We start from the raw sequence: 14506 nt of genomic DNA, 5'->3' as shown, positions 1-14506 counted from the left end.
TGCGCACAAACACGAAGGCGGTCCTTAGGAGTCTGCCAACGACTGTTACATCACGCGTTCAGTCATGAAGAGGCTCCGCCCAGAAACCAATCTCAGCTTCCGATCTGCGTTTGCCGATCTGTCCTTCTACCTCTATTATCCGAATCAACGGTCTTCCTTACGCACTTCGTCACTGAGCATGCGCGAGTCCATGACTGTTGTTTATCCCGATTGGGAAATGCAATACGCTTTAGAGACCGGAAATGGCGTAGACAGAAACGAGCCGGAAGAGGGTGTGGCGCCTTCCCCCGCGCCTGACCCGGATGCTGACGTAAACCCAGCCACGTGCCCGAAGCAGCCAATCAGCGCCTAGTCAATGTGCGCGGCGGCCAATAAAACGAAAGAGCGCCAGACTCGAAATAGGAAGTCCTCCTACTATTGAGGGGCGGCAGAGTCCTGGGTTCCAATCCCCTAACTTGGCCTAAATTACTTCCGAGAGGCGGGAAACTGCTGGACTCCTTGGCGGGAAAGCGGTATGTTGGTCACTGCTTTTGGCGTCGTTCAGACGAAACGCGCATGTGAGAAATTCGTCCCTCTGTGTGGGTTGCCAATCCCCCGGTGGGCCCGGGAGATCTCCCGGAAGGATAACCGGTCTCCAGAGGAGCAGGGTCCGTTTCCCTGGAGAAAATTGACCGCTCTGGCGCGCGGACTCTGTGGCATTAGGTCCCACTGAGGTCCCTGCCCGAAGTAGGTTTGGGAAATTCCTGGAGGCTTTTGAGGTGGGAGTCTGGGGAGAGCAGAGGCCCCGGGGAGGAAAAGGGCCCCCGGCCCCACCCTCCGAAGCATCCATTTCCTCAAGGGGTAGGGAACCTGCGGCTCTCAGTTGCAATTCTGGGAGGAACTACAGATTCCTGCATCAGCGTAACCTGTCAGCCATGGCCAAACTGGGCCATGCTGGCGAAAACTGAGTAAAGGTATGCCCCCCCCCCCCCATGGGCGGCCACTCCACCACAACCAAATTTTATTTTGCACCAGGACATTGGTGCCTTCAGGGGGCCCAGTTTTAGACATATGGACCCTCAAAGGGGGTACCCCAGCCCACATTCTTTGCTAAGGAGATGGGGGCTACCCTTTTGAGGGTTTAAATTTAGTTTGAACCAAACTGCACGAAGCCCGGTAAATTCGGTAAAATCATAAAAGATATAAAAATGATAGCGTCATGTTTTGGTGCAATAACGTCCCAGTTAAACCCTCCCTGCAAGGAGGGAACCCGGTTTGCCCAAGAATCTTTGTTGTGCATTGAGTTTTCTGCATTGCTGTCAATGGGGGTTGCAGGCAGGGGTGGGTCACCTAGATGACGGGGACTCGGAACTTTCAGGGAATCAGAAGAGGGGTCTGATGAAATCGAACTTTGGTGACCAGTTTGGTTCAGGAACCTGCGGCTCTCAGTTGTAGACCCTCGGAACTACAATTCCCATCGGCCCACCAGCTCCCATGTGGTCCAATGGCGGGGCTAGGAGCACCCCGTTTGGGAGTCCATAACTTTGGACTCCCTGAACCAAACCTCACCAAACTTGGGGGTTTGCATAAGGACAGTCTCCTGATGATACGCTGAATTTTTGGTACCGCTAGCCTAAAAACTGCGCCCCCTGCAGGCCAAAAATGGAAAACCACTAAAAATACCCAAAAACGAACCCAGCATTTTGATGCCCCCCACAAGGTGATGCCCTGGGCAGCTGCCCACCTTGCCCAATGGGCATTACGCCAGTGCCCTCCTGCAGACTGGCCTTAACGGCTCCCAGTAAGACGGTACCTGCACCTTTAAGTAAATTCCCCAAAGCTTTGATGTGTGAGTCTAAATGATTCAACTTTTATCACTCAAAAAGGTTACCCAAACCTGGGCTTACAAAACATCATGAAAAAGCAGTTGATCAGTCCCAGTATTGGGCTCACAGTAAAAAAATCGTGCCAAATGGCTAAGCGTCACATGGGCATATAGCACAGGCTGTAATTCACCAGTAAAGGAATGATTTTTGTGAACAACCTCAACTCGCTTTTCTGCTTTGTGGCTTAGACCAGAGTGGAGTATCATGCCAGAGTCGTGGTCCTGGAAAGCCTTTTGTGGAAATATACATATTGATTCTTTAGAACATTTATTTGGGACAATTGTAAGTCAATTGGATCATTCCACTCTGTTACTGTTTGAATACAGTATTCAATGTTGTATTTTTTTATCTGTATCCATGTCTTTGCAGATGCTCCCCTTAAGGCACTCAGTATCCCCAGGCACTCTAACACCCTGGCCCCAGCCTGGTGGAACAATTTGCCAGCCCTGCAAATTGTCAGAGCCCTGCAGGAACTGTCTTCATTCCGCAAGGCTTGTAAAAACTGGTTGTTCCACCAGGCCTTTTCCAACTAGCCAGCCGGCACCATCATCTCCACTCAGCCTCCAAAACAAGGGGAGTGATAGGCACAGGGCAAGGCCCTGTCCACAGAGCAAAAGCTCTGACCGATTACAAAAATAACCATCCAAAAGCTTCACTGTTCAGAGATTTATTGTTTTCATTCAATTCTGCGCAGAAGAGGGAACTCTCCTCTGTCAGCAACAGGGAGGAGGTTCAAGGGGCTGTTGCTTGCGTAACATAATTTATACCCTCTTACAAACATCCCTCCTTGTCTTCTGACCATTGGCTAGATTTGGAATACGTACGCATTGCCATTTAAATCTCCACTCCTCTCCAAAGCCCACCTTGCTTTCCACAATTGGGCGTGTATTCTTTATGTCATCTTGCCCCGTTCAGAGATTTTGGTTGCTATATCAACTAAGATTTTACTTCATCTTTATCTGTATCTGTAACTTCTTATCTCTACTGAGGGGCCCTGTTTTCCCAAATCAAAGCTCAGTGTCATGCTGCTCTATGAGTTTCGTTTCTTCCAACGAAAGTAAGTTTTTGAAGTGCTTGGTGCCCTGTAAATTACACTCATATAACTTATATGATTAAATACAATGGCTTAAAACATTATAAACTATATGTTCATATCAGGAGGGGGGTGAGTCAGTCGAATTCTTAAATGGGGGGCCCTTTGGGATAGGGTGGGATAGAAATGCGAAAAATACCCTCTCAAACTGCCAAAAATAAGCCCCTCGCGGTTCTGTCCCTTCAGCCCGGTGTGGTTCCCTGCGATGGTCAGTCTCAGTGAGGAAATGCAGGCTCTGGAGAAGGTGGGCCAGGAGCTGCTGAAAGTGATGGCCAAGGCTAACGCAGGGAAAATCTTGAAGGAAAACCTGGAGAAACAGGAGCAGATGCTTGCCAGATGCCTGCATACCAAAAAGACCACCATGCAGCTGATCCAAGGTAAGCCTTCAGGTTTTGCTGCACACCTGCCAGAGTGCTATACAGTCTTCCAAGGAAAGGTGGTGGAGATTGGGTTGCCAGGCCTCCTGCTATGGTGGGCGAATTCCTGATAACCACCTGAACCCCACAACTGCTTGGTAGGCTGCCAAGGGTAAAAATGGAGAGGGCGGGGGGATGTAATTTCCTAAGTGAACACTTTGGTAGAGTTTCCCCTGAATCCTAGCAAAGTGTGGAATAACTTCTGGGTTCTCCCCGTTGATGATCCTATTTTCTCCTCTTCACTTTCTCCTCACAACAACCCTGCGAGCTAGGTTAGGCTGAGAGCGTGAGTGGCCCAAGGTCACCCATCAAGCTTCCAGGGCACAAGAGGGAATTTGAATCCAGGTCTCCCAGATACTAGTCTAATGCTCCGACCACTACACCATGCTGGCTTTCACTGTATCTGATGCACTGGTACCACTAAAGTCTCGTAGTCTGTCCCTTGGAGCTGTTAAAAGAGTTGGGTCAAATGAGGTACTGAAAGAGTATAAATCATCTTACAAGAATATTGCCACAGCCTCGTGTGTAACGCGGTTCTTGTTGTCTGGTATTCGTTACACACGACCCTTTGATGTGCAAATTGTTGTATCATGGCAGATTGGCAGCAAAGTTTTCCTACGCGGTTCTTGTTGTCTGGTATTCGTTACACACGACCCTTTGATGTGCAAATTGTTGTATCATGGCAGATTGGCAGCAAAGTTTTCCTACGCGGTTCTTGTTGTCTGGTATTCGTTGCCTCTGCATAGCAACCTGGGATGTCCTTGGAGATCTACTGCTCAAGGACTTGGCTTCTGAGTTCTGATGAGATCAGGCTAGCCTGGGTTATCCAGGTGAAGCCAAGAGATAGAAGAGGTTGGCCATTGCCTGCCTCTGAAATGACCCTAGACTTCCCTAATGGTCTCCCATTCAAGCACTAATCAGGCCTGACCCTGCTTAGCTTCCAAAAGCTGTCATCAGGCTAGGCTCAGTCATCCACATCAAAGCAAGAGACAAACGGAGGTGGTTTGCTTAGCAACCCTGGGACTGCTTTGTTGGCCTCCCATCCACATACTAACCAAGCCTGACCCTGACTAGTCCTGGGCCATCTGCATCAGGGTGAACAAAAAATTGGGATTAGCTATTGAGCTAATCTAGAGCGATTTGAAGAAGAGAAGAGTTTCGATTTATATCCCCCCTTTCTCTCCTGTAAGGAGACTCAAAGGGGCTTACAAACTCCTTTCCCTTCCTCTCCGCACAACAGACACCCTGTGAGGTGGGTGGGGCTGAGAGAGCTCCAAAAAGCTGTGACTAGCCCAAGGTCACCCAGCTGGCGTGTGTGGGAGTGCACAAGCCAAGCTAGTTCATCAGATAAGCCACCATAGTTCAAGGGGCAGAGGGGGGAATCAAACCTGATTAGAATGCACCTGCTCTTAACCACTACACCACTGCTGCTCCTGGATGGCAGTTACCTTGCTATAGTGCCTTGCCTCTGCCTGCGAAATGTGTATTACACAGGCTGGTTTGGAGCATGAATGGTTCTGCCTCAGCCCACCTTTTCCCCATGCCGTATGTAATTCTGCCTCACTCCTCATGTCTTCCATGTGTGCACCGTCATGTGAAGGAAGGACCCAGCTGGGTGTTTGCAGAAAGGGAAGATTCTAAATGAAAAAGGGACAGTTCCAGGAACGGGTGTTTTTTATTGGGTAACCCAATTAAGGAATTTATGAGGCTGTAGTTTCTGTAAAGTAGCCTGAACTATTGCAGCAGGGGGCCCCAACCAATTTGAAGCCAAAAGGGCCGGCCTGGTGTGGTGGTTGACTCTAATCTGAAGAACCGGGTTTCCTTCCTTATTCCTCCACCTGAGCAGCAGTCTTATCTGGTAAACTGGGTTGGTTTCCGCGCTCCTCCACATGAGCAGCAGACTTTTATCTGATGAACCAGATTTGTTTCCCCACACCTCCACATGAAGCCTGTTGGGTGACCTTGGACCTGTCACAGTTCTCTCCAAACTCTCTCAGCCCCACCTTCCTCACAAGGTGTCTGTTGTGGGGAGAGGAAGGGAAAGGAGTTTATAAGCTGCCCTGAGACTCCTTGAAGGAGACAAAAGCGGGGTATAAATTCATTTCTCTTTTCTTCTTCCGGGGGTGGGTGCTGCCACAAAATGGCTGCCACAGGGAGCAGAGCCAGCCACAGCATGGCGGCCATAGCAACCTTTTAGTCATCTAATAAAGATCCTAGTGCTACTGCCGAAGTGATGGTTTTAAAATTCTGACCAGCCAATCAGAAGCCAGGTAGGCAAAATCCTCACCTGGCTGTTCCCCCTTCTAGAAACACTTGGCAGATTCCAGAATAGGTGACAGGGGCACCACGTTGGGGATGTTCTAATAGATCAGTTCTTGTTAGTCAGCCACATTTTAATGTGGGGAGGTGCCCCGTTCTTTCTTTCACCACAGAACTCATGAGCGCTGAGGAGCAGGTGGCCCAGAAACTCTCAGACCGGGATGAAGAGCTGAAGGTCACCCTCCAAAAGCTTCAGAAAATTGAGGCCAAGTTGCTTCATGCAAAAGAGAAAGACTCTGAACTGAAGAGCGGCACTGAATATCCTTTCTGGTCTGCTTCTGAAAGATGCACAAGCCCCCCAAATGCTGTGTTGCAAACTTAAGGCTTCATGCAGGTCTCTTGTTTCAGGATCTGCTGAAATGTTGGGGCACTGGAGTTGCGGCTGCTGTTTTTTCACCCTGCTCCCTTCAGGTCAGCCAGTGCCAGTCTTTGGACATCTCACTTGGGGGGATGGGGTCTGTGTCTAGGCTGGGTCACACCGTTTGGGTCTGGAGGTAATTACCCTGAGACTTTTTATACTGGAGTAGCCATTTTAGCACAGGCAGACAAGGGAATCCTGAGTCTTATACCGCTGTCATATTTTCTTGAGTCTGTGTGTGTGTGTGTGTGTAAGTGCTGTGTACTTGTAGTTTTGGGGTTTGATCACAGATAAAATTCCTTAATGCTCGAGAAATACAGAATGGAGGAAGGAACTGGAAGCGTTGCAAGAAGAAACTGACCGACGGAAAGCAACAGAAGAGGACCTCAGTTCTTCCCTGTCAGCCGTGTGAGTCTAGACCTCTGCTAGCTCCTTAGGTTTCTGGGCAGACTCTTGACAACAGGGTGGCTATTATATGACTTATCCAGTGGTGGGATTGAGCAGGTTCGCACCACTTCGGCAGAACCAGTTGTTAAAATGGTGCTTGTAAACAACCAGTTGTTAAATTATTTGAATCCCACAATCAGAACCGGTATCATGGCCCTGTGAATCATGAGTATCTGGTATTCTTCATGTTGAGTTACAGGTACTTTCTCAAATTGTGTTGGATACTGGAAGATACCTTTGTACATGCAAGTGAACACAAAGTGGGTGGTGGTCCATACAAGACTGTAAAAACAGCCTAGGCTACCAACAGACCCCGACTGTGTGTTCGTACCTTTGTAATTGCACACATCTCTGCCAGTGGTTATTAGATTTAAATGTCTGCAGTGCAGGTGAAAATATCTAGAACAGCGCACTTGGGAGAAGTTTGTTCATTCCCATAGAAGGTTTTTCCTTTTAGGATTGGCTTGCACCCATGTGGACTTATCCCTCAGCTCTCAGGCCTTGTTGAACTTTTGTGGGCAGTTTTTGAATTCTGAGGCACGGTATCACCAGAAACGGGCAGAGGGGTCTCCAACGTTTTCTCAGCCTTTCCAAAAAACAAAGCTCTCCCTCCCATGAGGTTGCATACAATTGACACTTATTTTTAAAACAAAAAATAAACATTAACCAATAGGGTACTTGGCTGAGCTTACTAACATTTTTCCAGTTAAAATAAATTTCCATCTTTATGGGACTGAGGACAGTGATAATACAGTTGAAGGCAGCGCTGGGGAGTCCAAAGGCCTGAATAGAATGGATTCAATATGGGTAGCGTAAATGAGAATGAACAAATATTTTTTAGATGTGGGGTGGCAGAGAGTAGGGAAGGGTAACTCACCCCCGCTCCAAATTTGTCTTCTCCCACAACTGAACTTCTTGCAACGCACCCTCTTTTTAGCATGTTGTGGGTTTTCCGGGTTGTATAACCATGTTCCAGTAGTATTTTCTCCAGCCGCAGAAAACCCACAACATCGGAAAACCCACAACATCCTAGTGATTCTGGCCATGAAAGCCTTTGACAATACACCCTCTTTTTGGCTGGTTGAACTGCTGTTGAGTTGTACTTTCAAGCCCATGTGTGCCCCTCATGCAGAGGGACAACATTAAGCTGGACTTGAGTCCAGCAGATCCTTAGAGAACAAGATTTCCAAGATACCGTGTTTCCCTGAAAATAAGCCCTATCATGATTTTTCAGGATTTTTGGAGGATGCTTAAAATATAAGCCCTTCTCCAAAAATAAGCTGTGCCGGTAGTTGCAGATCTCAATTGTGGACAATGCCCTGTGCTCCCTGCCAATGAGGATGCAGCTTGTGTTGCAGAGAGCCCGCCTTAATGAATTGTGAAGATACCGTATTTCCCCGAGTATAAGCCCTACCCCGAAAATCTTTTGGTGCAAAAATTAATATAAGACCCTGTCTTCTTTTCGGGGAAACACAGCATGAGCTTTCGAGAGTCAAGGCTCCCTTCGTCTGATATGATGAATTAAGTTACATGCTGCAGCAGCCCAGGACAATTCAAGTCAGGGCCAGGGCTTGGCTTAATGGGGTTGGGTGCTCTCCTCTCTGCTCTGTCCCTTCCTCCTCCTCAAGCCCAAGGCCAACATCCCAACCTCGGCACGAGTGTGTGCAGGCACGGGTGCAAATACACCAGTGACTTCGGCATGCTTTAGGTCTGGCTGGAGAACTATGATATGAATCAAGGATGAAGGACAGAGACTCAAGATGGAGGATTATTTATGAAGGGATGAGGGGATAAACGATCCTTCATTGAATGCAGCTAGACAAGGGGTCTGCAACCTGTGGCTCTCCAGATGTTCATGGACTACAATTCCCATCAGCCCCTGCCAGCATGACCAATTGGGCTGATGAATGGGGTATGATCCATGAATTATCTGGAAAGAAACTTTCAGGGTTACAGGCTACCCCTGAACCCAGGCCTAAAGAGCCCAGCACTGAGGGGTTAGTTATGCAGAAAGCATTAAACGCAGGCTGCTGTTCTTGCCCTGCATTGGAATAGCTCCCCTGCGTCTTGCCGTGGTTTACCACCCCCCACCCCCCAAATTTTATCAAGGGGAAGGTGGGAGGAGAATAATTAAGTCCTACCAAATTGCAACTGACATATGGTGACCCCTCTAGAGGTTTTCCAGACAAACAACTAATTGAAGTAGTTTGCGATGGCTTGTCTCTAGATGGCGACGCTGGACTGCCTGGTGGCTTCCCCTCCAAGTGCTAACCTGGGTCCGACCCTGCTTTGCTAACCTCAGCCATCCAGAACAAGGCCAGAAAGGATCAGAGGTTATTTGCCATTGGCTGCCTCTGCATAGCAACCCCTCAGCTGCTTTGTTGGCCTCCCATCCAAGTACTAACCTGCTCAGCTTGGGCATGACAGCACTCCTCAAAGCCCCTCATGGGTTGCGTACAGTAGTAGTAGTAGTAGAAGAAGGAGCGAAAGAGAGAGAGGAGGAGAGCTCTGAAGAACTGTGACTAGCCCAAGGTCACCCAGCTGGCCTGTGTAGGAGTGCACAAGCTAATCTGGTTCACCAGATAAGCCTCCACAGCTCAAGTGGCAGAGTGGGGAATCAAACCTGGTTCCTCAGATTACAAGGGTATGGTTCTTCTATGGCACTGTTTCCCAACCTTTTCAAGGTCAGGGTACCCTTGACCTCACTCTTCATATCTCACGGTACTCCTGCCGCCACATTCCACCTTCCCCTCCCATTGCCCCTGCTTGCCACACCCCCCACCTTCCCCTCTCAGTGTGAAGCACTGGGCGGGGGGTGGGTGGCTGCTGACCTTGTGGCAGGCCCTGCCCCATGGGCCAGCTCCATGGCCTTGCTGGTGCCGGTGGGAGACACCACAAAAATGAGGGGGGGGGGTAGTGTTGCCGCGGTACCCCTGGGACATGCTCACGGCACCCCAGGGTACCAGGGAACCCTGGTTGAGAATGGCTGTTCTATGGTAAGGAGAACCACAGCTTTGTAAAAACGTTTTGGATTGGGCCAGATTTCAATCTCTGGCATCTCCCGTTTGGCAATCCTGTTCAGCACAGATCACCAGCCCAGCCAGGGTGGCATCAAGATCCAGACACTGGCCCCTGGCCTATCTTGCCCTGAACTAGCCACTGTGAGCCATACAATGCTCACCTCCAGGTTAGACTACTGTAACTTGCTCTATGCAGGGCTACCCTTGCGACTGCTTTGGAAACTCCTGTTCCAGAATGCGACAGTGCAGGTCCTGACATGGATCTGGGGGGGGGGGGGGGGGGGGGTGGGACATATTTAACCAGTGCTGTGCCAGCTGCATTGGCTTCAGGTGTAGTACCAAATCAGGTTCAGGGTTTCAGTGCTCGCCTTTAAAGCCCTTAATAGTCTGGGACCTTGTATCTGCAGGACTGCCTCGGCCTACACTCCTCAAAGCGCGCTTTGCTCGTCAGGAGACTGCTAATGGTCCCTGGCTCCAAAATCATCTGGCTGTCCTCATCCAGAACCTTCTCAGCTCTGGCCCCGGCCTGGTGGAACTTTCTTGCAAGTGAGACCAGGGCCCTGTGAAACTTGGCACAATTTTACCAGGACAGGGACAGCATCCATTCTCTTCCCCTCCTTCCCTATCATTATTCCTCCTTCTACGAGTCCTTCCATTCTCTTCTGGTTGGCTGCTCCAAGCCTGACCTATTGGGAAAGGACAGGGCAAAAGCCAGATAAATAAATGCCACTGCCCGAGAGTGCGGTGCCACCAAGACAAGCGGGAAAGTCTGGACTGAGAGAGGATCTGTTGCTTATGTCTTACATCCCCAACTCTTTGTTTTGCAGCTACATGTCACAGCTTTATTACCGGATATGTCCTGTTGACTGGGACGACTCCTGTGAGCCAACGCTGATCAAAGGAGGTATCCTTTCAGTCTGACTAATGCAGAGGGTTTTCTCTGCAAAGAGGAAACTGTTTTGGGTGCTGTGTGGTTTCCGGGCTGTATGGCCATGTTCTAGCAGCATTCTCTCCTGACGTTTCGCCTGCATCTGTGGCTGGCATCTTCAGAGGATCCTCTGAAGATGCCAGCCACAGATGAAGGCGAAACGTCAGGAGAGAATGCTGCTAGAATACGGCCATACAGCCCGGAAACCACACAGCACCCAAGTGATTCCGGCCGTGAAAGCCTTCGACAATACAGGAAACTGTTTTGTTTTGTTTTCCTTTAACCTGATCCCCCCCTCAGTCCACCACGGGCCTGATGTTGCTCAACCTTTCAGCATCGAGAGCGGTCAACACTCCCGTTGCTTTGTGAGCGACTACCTCTGGAGCCTGGTGCCCACCTCTTGGTGAGCGAGGCACACACTGGAACAGCATCGCGAGCACACGGTCAAGGAGTTTCAGTCTACCCTCTGAAGCATTTGTTCTTCTGTTGATTGCTTTAAGGGCCGTGGTATTCCACCAAGGTTTGCTTTTTTGGTAAAACAAATATATTGAGAACAACTTTAGTACTAATCACAAAAGTGTTTTATTGTATTCATGTGAAAAGTTGTACTTGGGGGAAAAAAACCCACTTCATTTTGTATCTTGCTGGGTGCAGAACTGCCACAATAGAACTCCCACCCCCAAAACCTCAGCCAGGTAGGCACCTGCAGATAATTCCCTGTAGGGACTGATATCAAAACAGCTTAGGCAGGGCCTCACCTGAATGTCCATGCTTCCACTGATGCTGTCACTTACCTGCAAGAACATCCATCATGTACAAAAAAGCCTGCCCCTCCCACTCGGAGCATTTCTCTCCTTTGCACCTTAAACGTCCTAAGAATTTGCTAGGAGACAGAGAATTGGAGTCCACGCTCAATGACTCAGCCGCCGCCAACCTACCCCTTCAGGTGCCTCAGAAGCAGGAATCCCTGCTCAGTCAGTCAATGCTTGATTTCAACAGACTGCGACAATAATGTGCCGTGGGCGCCTTTTGGGTAGTCCTTGGTGTTGCTTCGGGGCACGATGCGTCAAACCCCAAGGTCCGGACCGACATGCGGAGGCCACAGTGATTGGCAGCTGTCACTATCCTGACAAACAGAAGCACAAATTAAGGGCTGTTCCTTGCATCGAGTTGCCTCCCATATAGTTTAAATAGGTTTGGAAGTCCTTGGCACCCTCTCCTTATTCTGGCAGAAAAAGATGTCGTAGCAGCAGTGTCTTAATACTGGACCCTTTCTCGGGTCATTTTCCTTCCTTGTTGCTTTGACAGTTGCAGTCCTTGTCCATCTGCTTCCGGCAGGGCTCCATGGTGATAGCCACGCCCACTCCGCTGCGCCCCGAGGTCATGTGTGTCACCTCAGCCCAAATATCCGTGGTGGGGTTATAGCATTCCACACTGGCCAGGAAGGCCTCTCCGTCGTAGCCACCTGTGGGAGGAGAATGCCAGCAATTAATGCACTGTTGTTCTGAGGGTCATGATCCAAGAAAGCCAATGCGATTCTGGGCTGGATCAATAGGAGTATAGTGTCTAGATCGTGGGGTGTAATTGTACCTCTCTCTTCTGCATTGGTTAGACCTCACCTGGAATATTGTGTGCAGTTCTGGGCACCGCAATTCAAGAAGAATATTGGCAAGCTGGAACGGGTCCAGAGGAGGGCAACCAAAATGGTAAAAGGTCTGGTGTCCATGCCCTACAAGGAGAGACTTAGGGAGCTGGGGATGTTTAGTTTGGTGAAGAGAAGGTTAAGAGGTGACATGATAGCCACGTTTAGATATTTGAAGGGATGTCATGTTGTTTTCTGCTCCCGAGACGAGGACCAGGAGTCATGGGTTCAAGGTGAAGGAAAAGAGATTCCACCTAAACATCAGGACAAACTTCCTGACAGTCAGGGCTGTTCGGCAGTGGAATGCACTCCCTCGGAGTGTGGTGGAGTCTCCTCCTTTGGAGGTTTTTAAAGAGTGGCTCGATGAACAAGGTTCACAAGGTAGCTGCTGTGGGGGGAGGAAGGAAAGGAGTTTGAAAGCTGCTTTGAAATTCCTTAAGGTTGAGAAAAGCAGGGTATAAATCCAAACTGCACTTCTATCATGTGACTTGGCTGAGAGCCGCCACCGCCCCCCCCCCCCCCCCCCAACTTAGTTCAACCTTCTTAAAGCCGGTGAAGCCGAGAGGGCTATTCAGCTGCCACATCTGGAGCTTACAGAATTTACTTGCTTGCCTGGATAGAAAACAGAAGTGGAGCAGAGCTGCCATTCCAAACCCGCTTAGCAGGAAGTAAGCCTGAAATAAACTCCTTGGAATCAACTCCTGAACAAATATGCATCGGCTCAGACTGCAAGCATGAAGCAACACTTCTTTATGCAGCAGTGGCGTAGGAGGTTAAGAGCTCGTGTATCTAATCTGGAGGAACCAGGTTTGATTCCCAGCTCTGCCGCCTGAGCTGTGGAGGCTGATCTGGGGAATTCAGATTAGCCTGTTCACTCCCACACACGCCAGCTGGGTGACCTTGGGCTAGTCACAGCTTCTCAGAGCTCTCTCAGCCCCCCCACCTCACAGGGTGTTTGTTGTGAGGGGGGAAGGGCAAGGAGATTGTCAGCCCCTTTGAGTCTCCTGCAGGAGAGAAAGGGGGGATATAAATCCAAACTCCTCCTCCTCCTCTTCTTTATGCGCGTTCTTAAATGTTTGTTCCAGCTGTAGGAGGACTTGACCAGTGTGAGAAAGATGCTGGTCTCAGTCAAATCATGCCAAAGAACAGCAGCTTCAGGACAAAGACTTCTGGAGGGATAGCAGGGTTGTGGGAGAATCAAACAAGGGCCCGGGAGTGGTTAAAACAGCAGTCCCCGACATTCTGAGCCAGTGGGCACCTCTGGAATTCTGACACAGCATGGTGAGTGCTGCCTCAAAATGGCTGCCGTAGGAAACAAAGCCAGCCACAAAATGCGCTTCCAGACCTGTTTGCGTCTGAATGGTGTCAACTACTCAAATCTAAAATTTACTCTCTGGGTTTATTATTTGAAGATCTTTGTATGCTGTCACCCGGTGAGATACTTTGAACATTAAAAAGAAGACTTTTAGAACAGGAATACCCTCTCTTATTGAGGCAAGCGAATAAATCATGTTCACCCCTTTCTTTTGGAATAATGCCTGAACGGGCTACCAGCCAAATATCTTGAGTTATCAACTGAACCGCAACAGAGATGGATTATTACAAGGGCCAGATGTAATACTCTACCCTCTGCCATTACGAAGGGACGGTATTTATCCCGTTCCAGGTTTGGGTTTGTCCACATTGCAAGAATCGAGTGGAGACTCTTGCCCATATTATACTAGACTGTCCAAGATACATCGGTATCAGGAATTTCTCTCCTTGTCTGGTCTTAGATAAAACTATGAGTGACTCTGACAGTTCTGTTCAACAACAGACGTTGTGCTCTTGGAAAAAAATAGCAAAATTTCTCTCACAAGTGGTGGAACGTCTAATGTCAGATACAGGTCTTCTGTCTTTGTCTCCATTATATTTTTGCTCTGTACAACACAAATTTCTTTTGGAAATGTATCCGATTTTATTTTGTGAGCCTAATAAAGGTTGTTGCTGTTAAAATGGCTGCCGTAGCTTAGTCACGCCACGAAGATCTTTGCGTCGTGATGGCAGCTGCTGTTAAAAGCAAAGTTTTGGAAAATCTGCACAATCAAATCTCCAATGGCCCACTTTCTAAACACTCTTGGCGGGCACTGGGAAAGGTGTCAGCGGATGCCGTGGTGCCCGCAGGGACCATTGAGGGAACCGCTGTCTTAAAGGATTAATAAAATCCATTCCAGCAGAAGTATTGGTGAGTCAGCGCTCCTGCTATCGGACTTGAGAGCTGAGGTTTGTCATCTTTTAAATACATCCGCCACATTAACCAAAAAGACAGAGCATACATTCTTGCACAGTTTATGTGTTATGCGTCCCTACTTTTCCAAGGAGAACTTTGTGAGAGTTTTGGCACCCCACCCCACCTCCAACAGAAGAAGAGTTTGGATT

General features: G+C 49.0%; 2 protein-coding genes across 4 annotated transcripts in view; one reads left to right on the top strand and one right to left on the bottom strand.

The window, feature by feature from the left end:
• Positions 1–370: 370 nt before the first annotated feature.
• SPC24 (SPC24 component of NDC80 kinetochore complex) lies at positions 371–11018 on the top strand. The gene is made up of 6 exons (XM_048489896.1): positions 371–512; positions 3145–3335; positions 5807–5951; positions 6370–6459; positions 10346–10422; positions 10747–11018. The coding sequence occupies exons 2-6, from the start codon at positions 3164–3166 to the stop codon at positions 10851–10853; spliced, it is 591 nt and encodes a 196-aa protein (XP_048345853.1). The 5' UTR covers positions 371–512; positions 3145–3163; the 3' UTR covers positions 10854–11018.
• KEAP1 (kelch like ECH associated protein 1) overlaps positions 11010–14506 on the bottom strand; it is a 27142-nt gene continuing 23645 nt past the window's right edge. For all 3 annotated transcript variants that reach the window (XM_048489894.1, XM_048489895.1, XM_048489893.1), the window contains exon 6: positions 11010–11911. In XM_048489894.1, coding sequence (XP_048345851.1) covers positions 11727–11911 — 185 coding nt within the window. In that variant the 3' untranslated portion in view covers positions 11010–11726. The remainder of the gene's footprint in view (positions 11912–14506) is intronic.

This window comes from Sphaerodactylus townsendi, linkage group LG03, assembly GCF_021028975.2.
Source record: "Sphaerodactylus townsendi isolate TG3544 linkage group LG03, MPM_Stown_v2.3, whole genome shotgun sequence".
NCBI classification, from domain to species: domain Eukaryota; kingdom Metazoa; phylum Chordata; class Lepidosauria; order Squamata; family Sphaerodactylidae; genus Sphaerodactylus; species Sphaerodactylus townsendi.
This window is presented reverse-complemented; position numbering and strand designations above follow the sequence as displayed.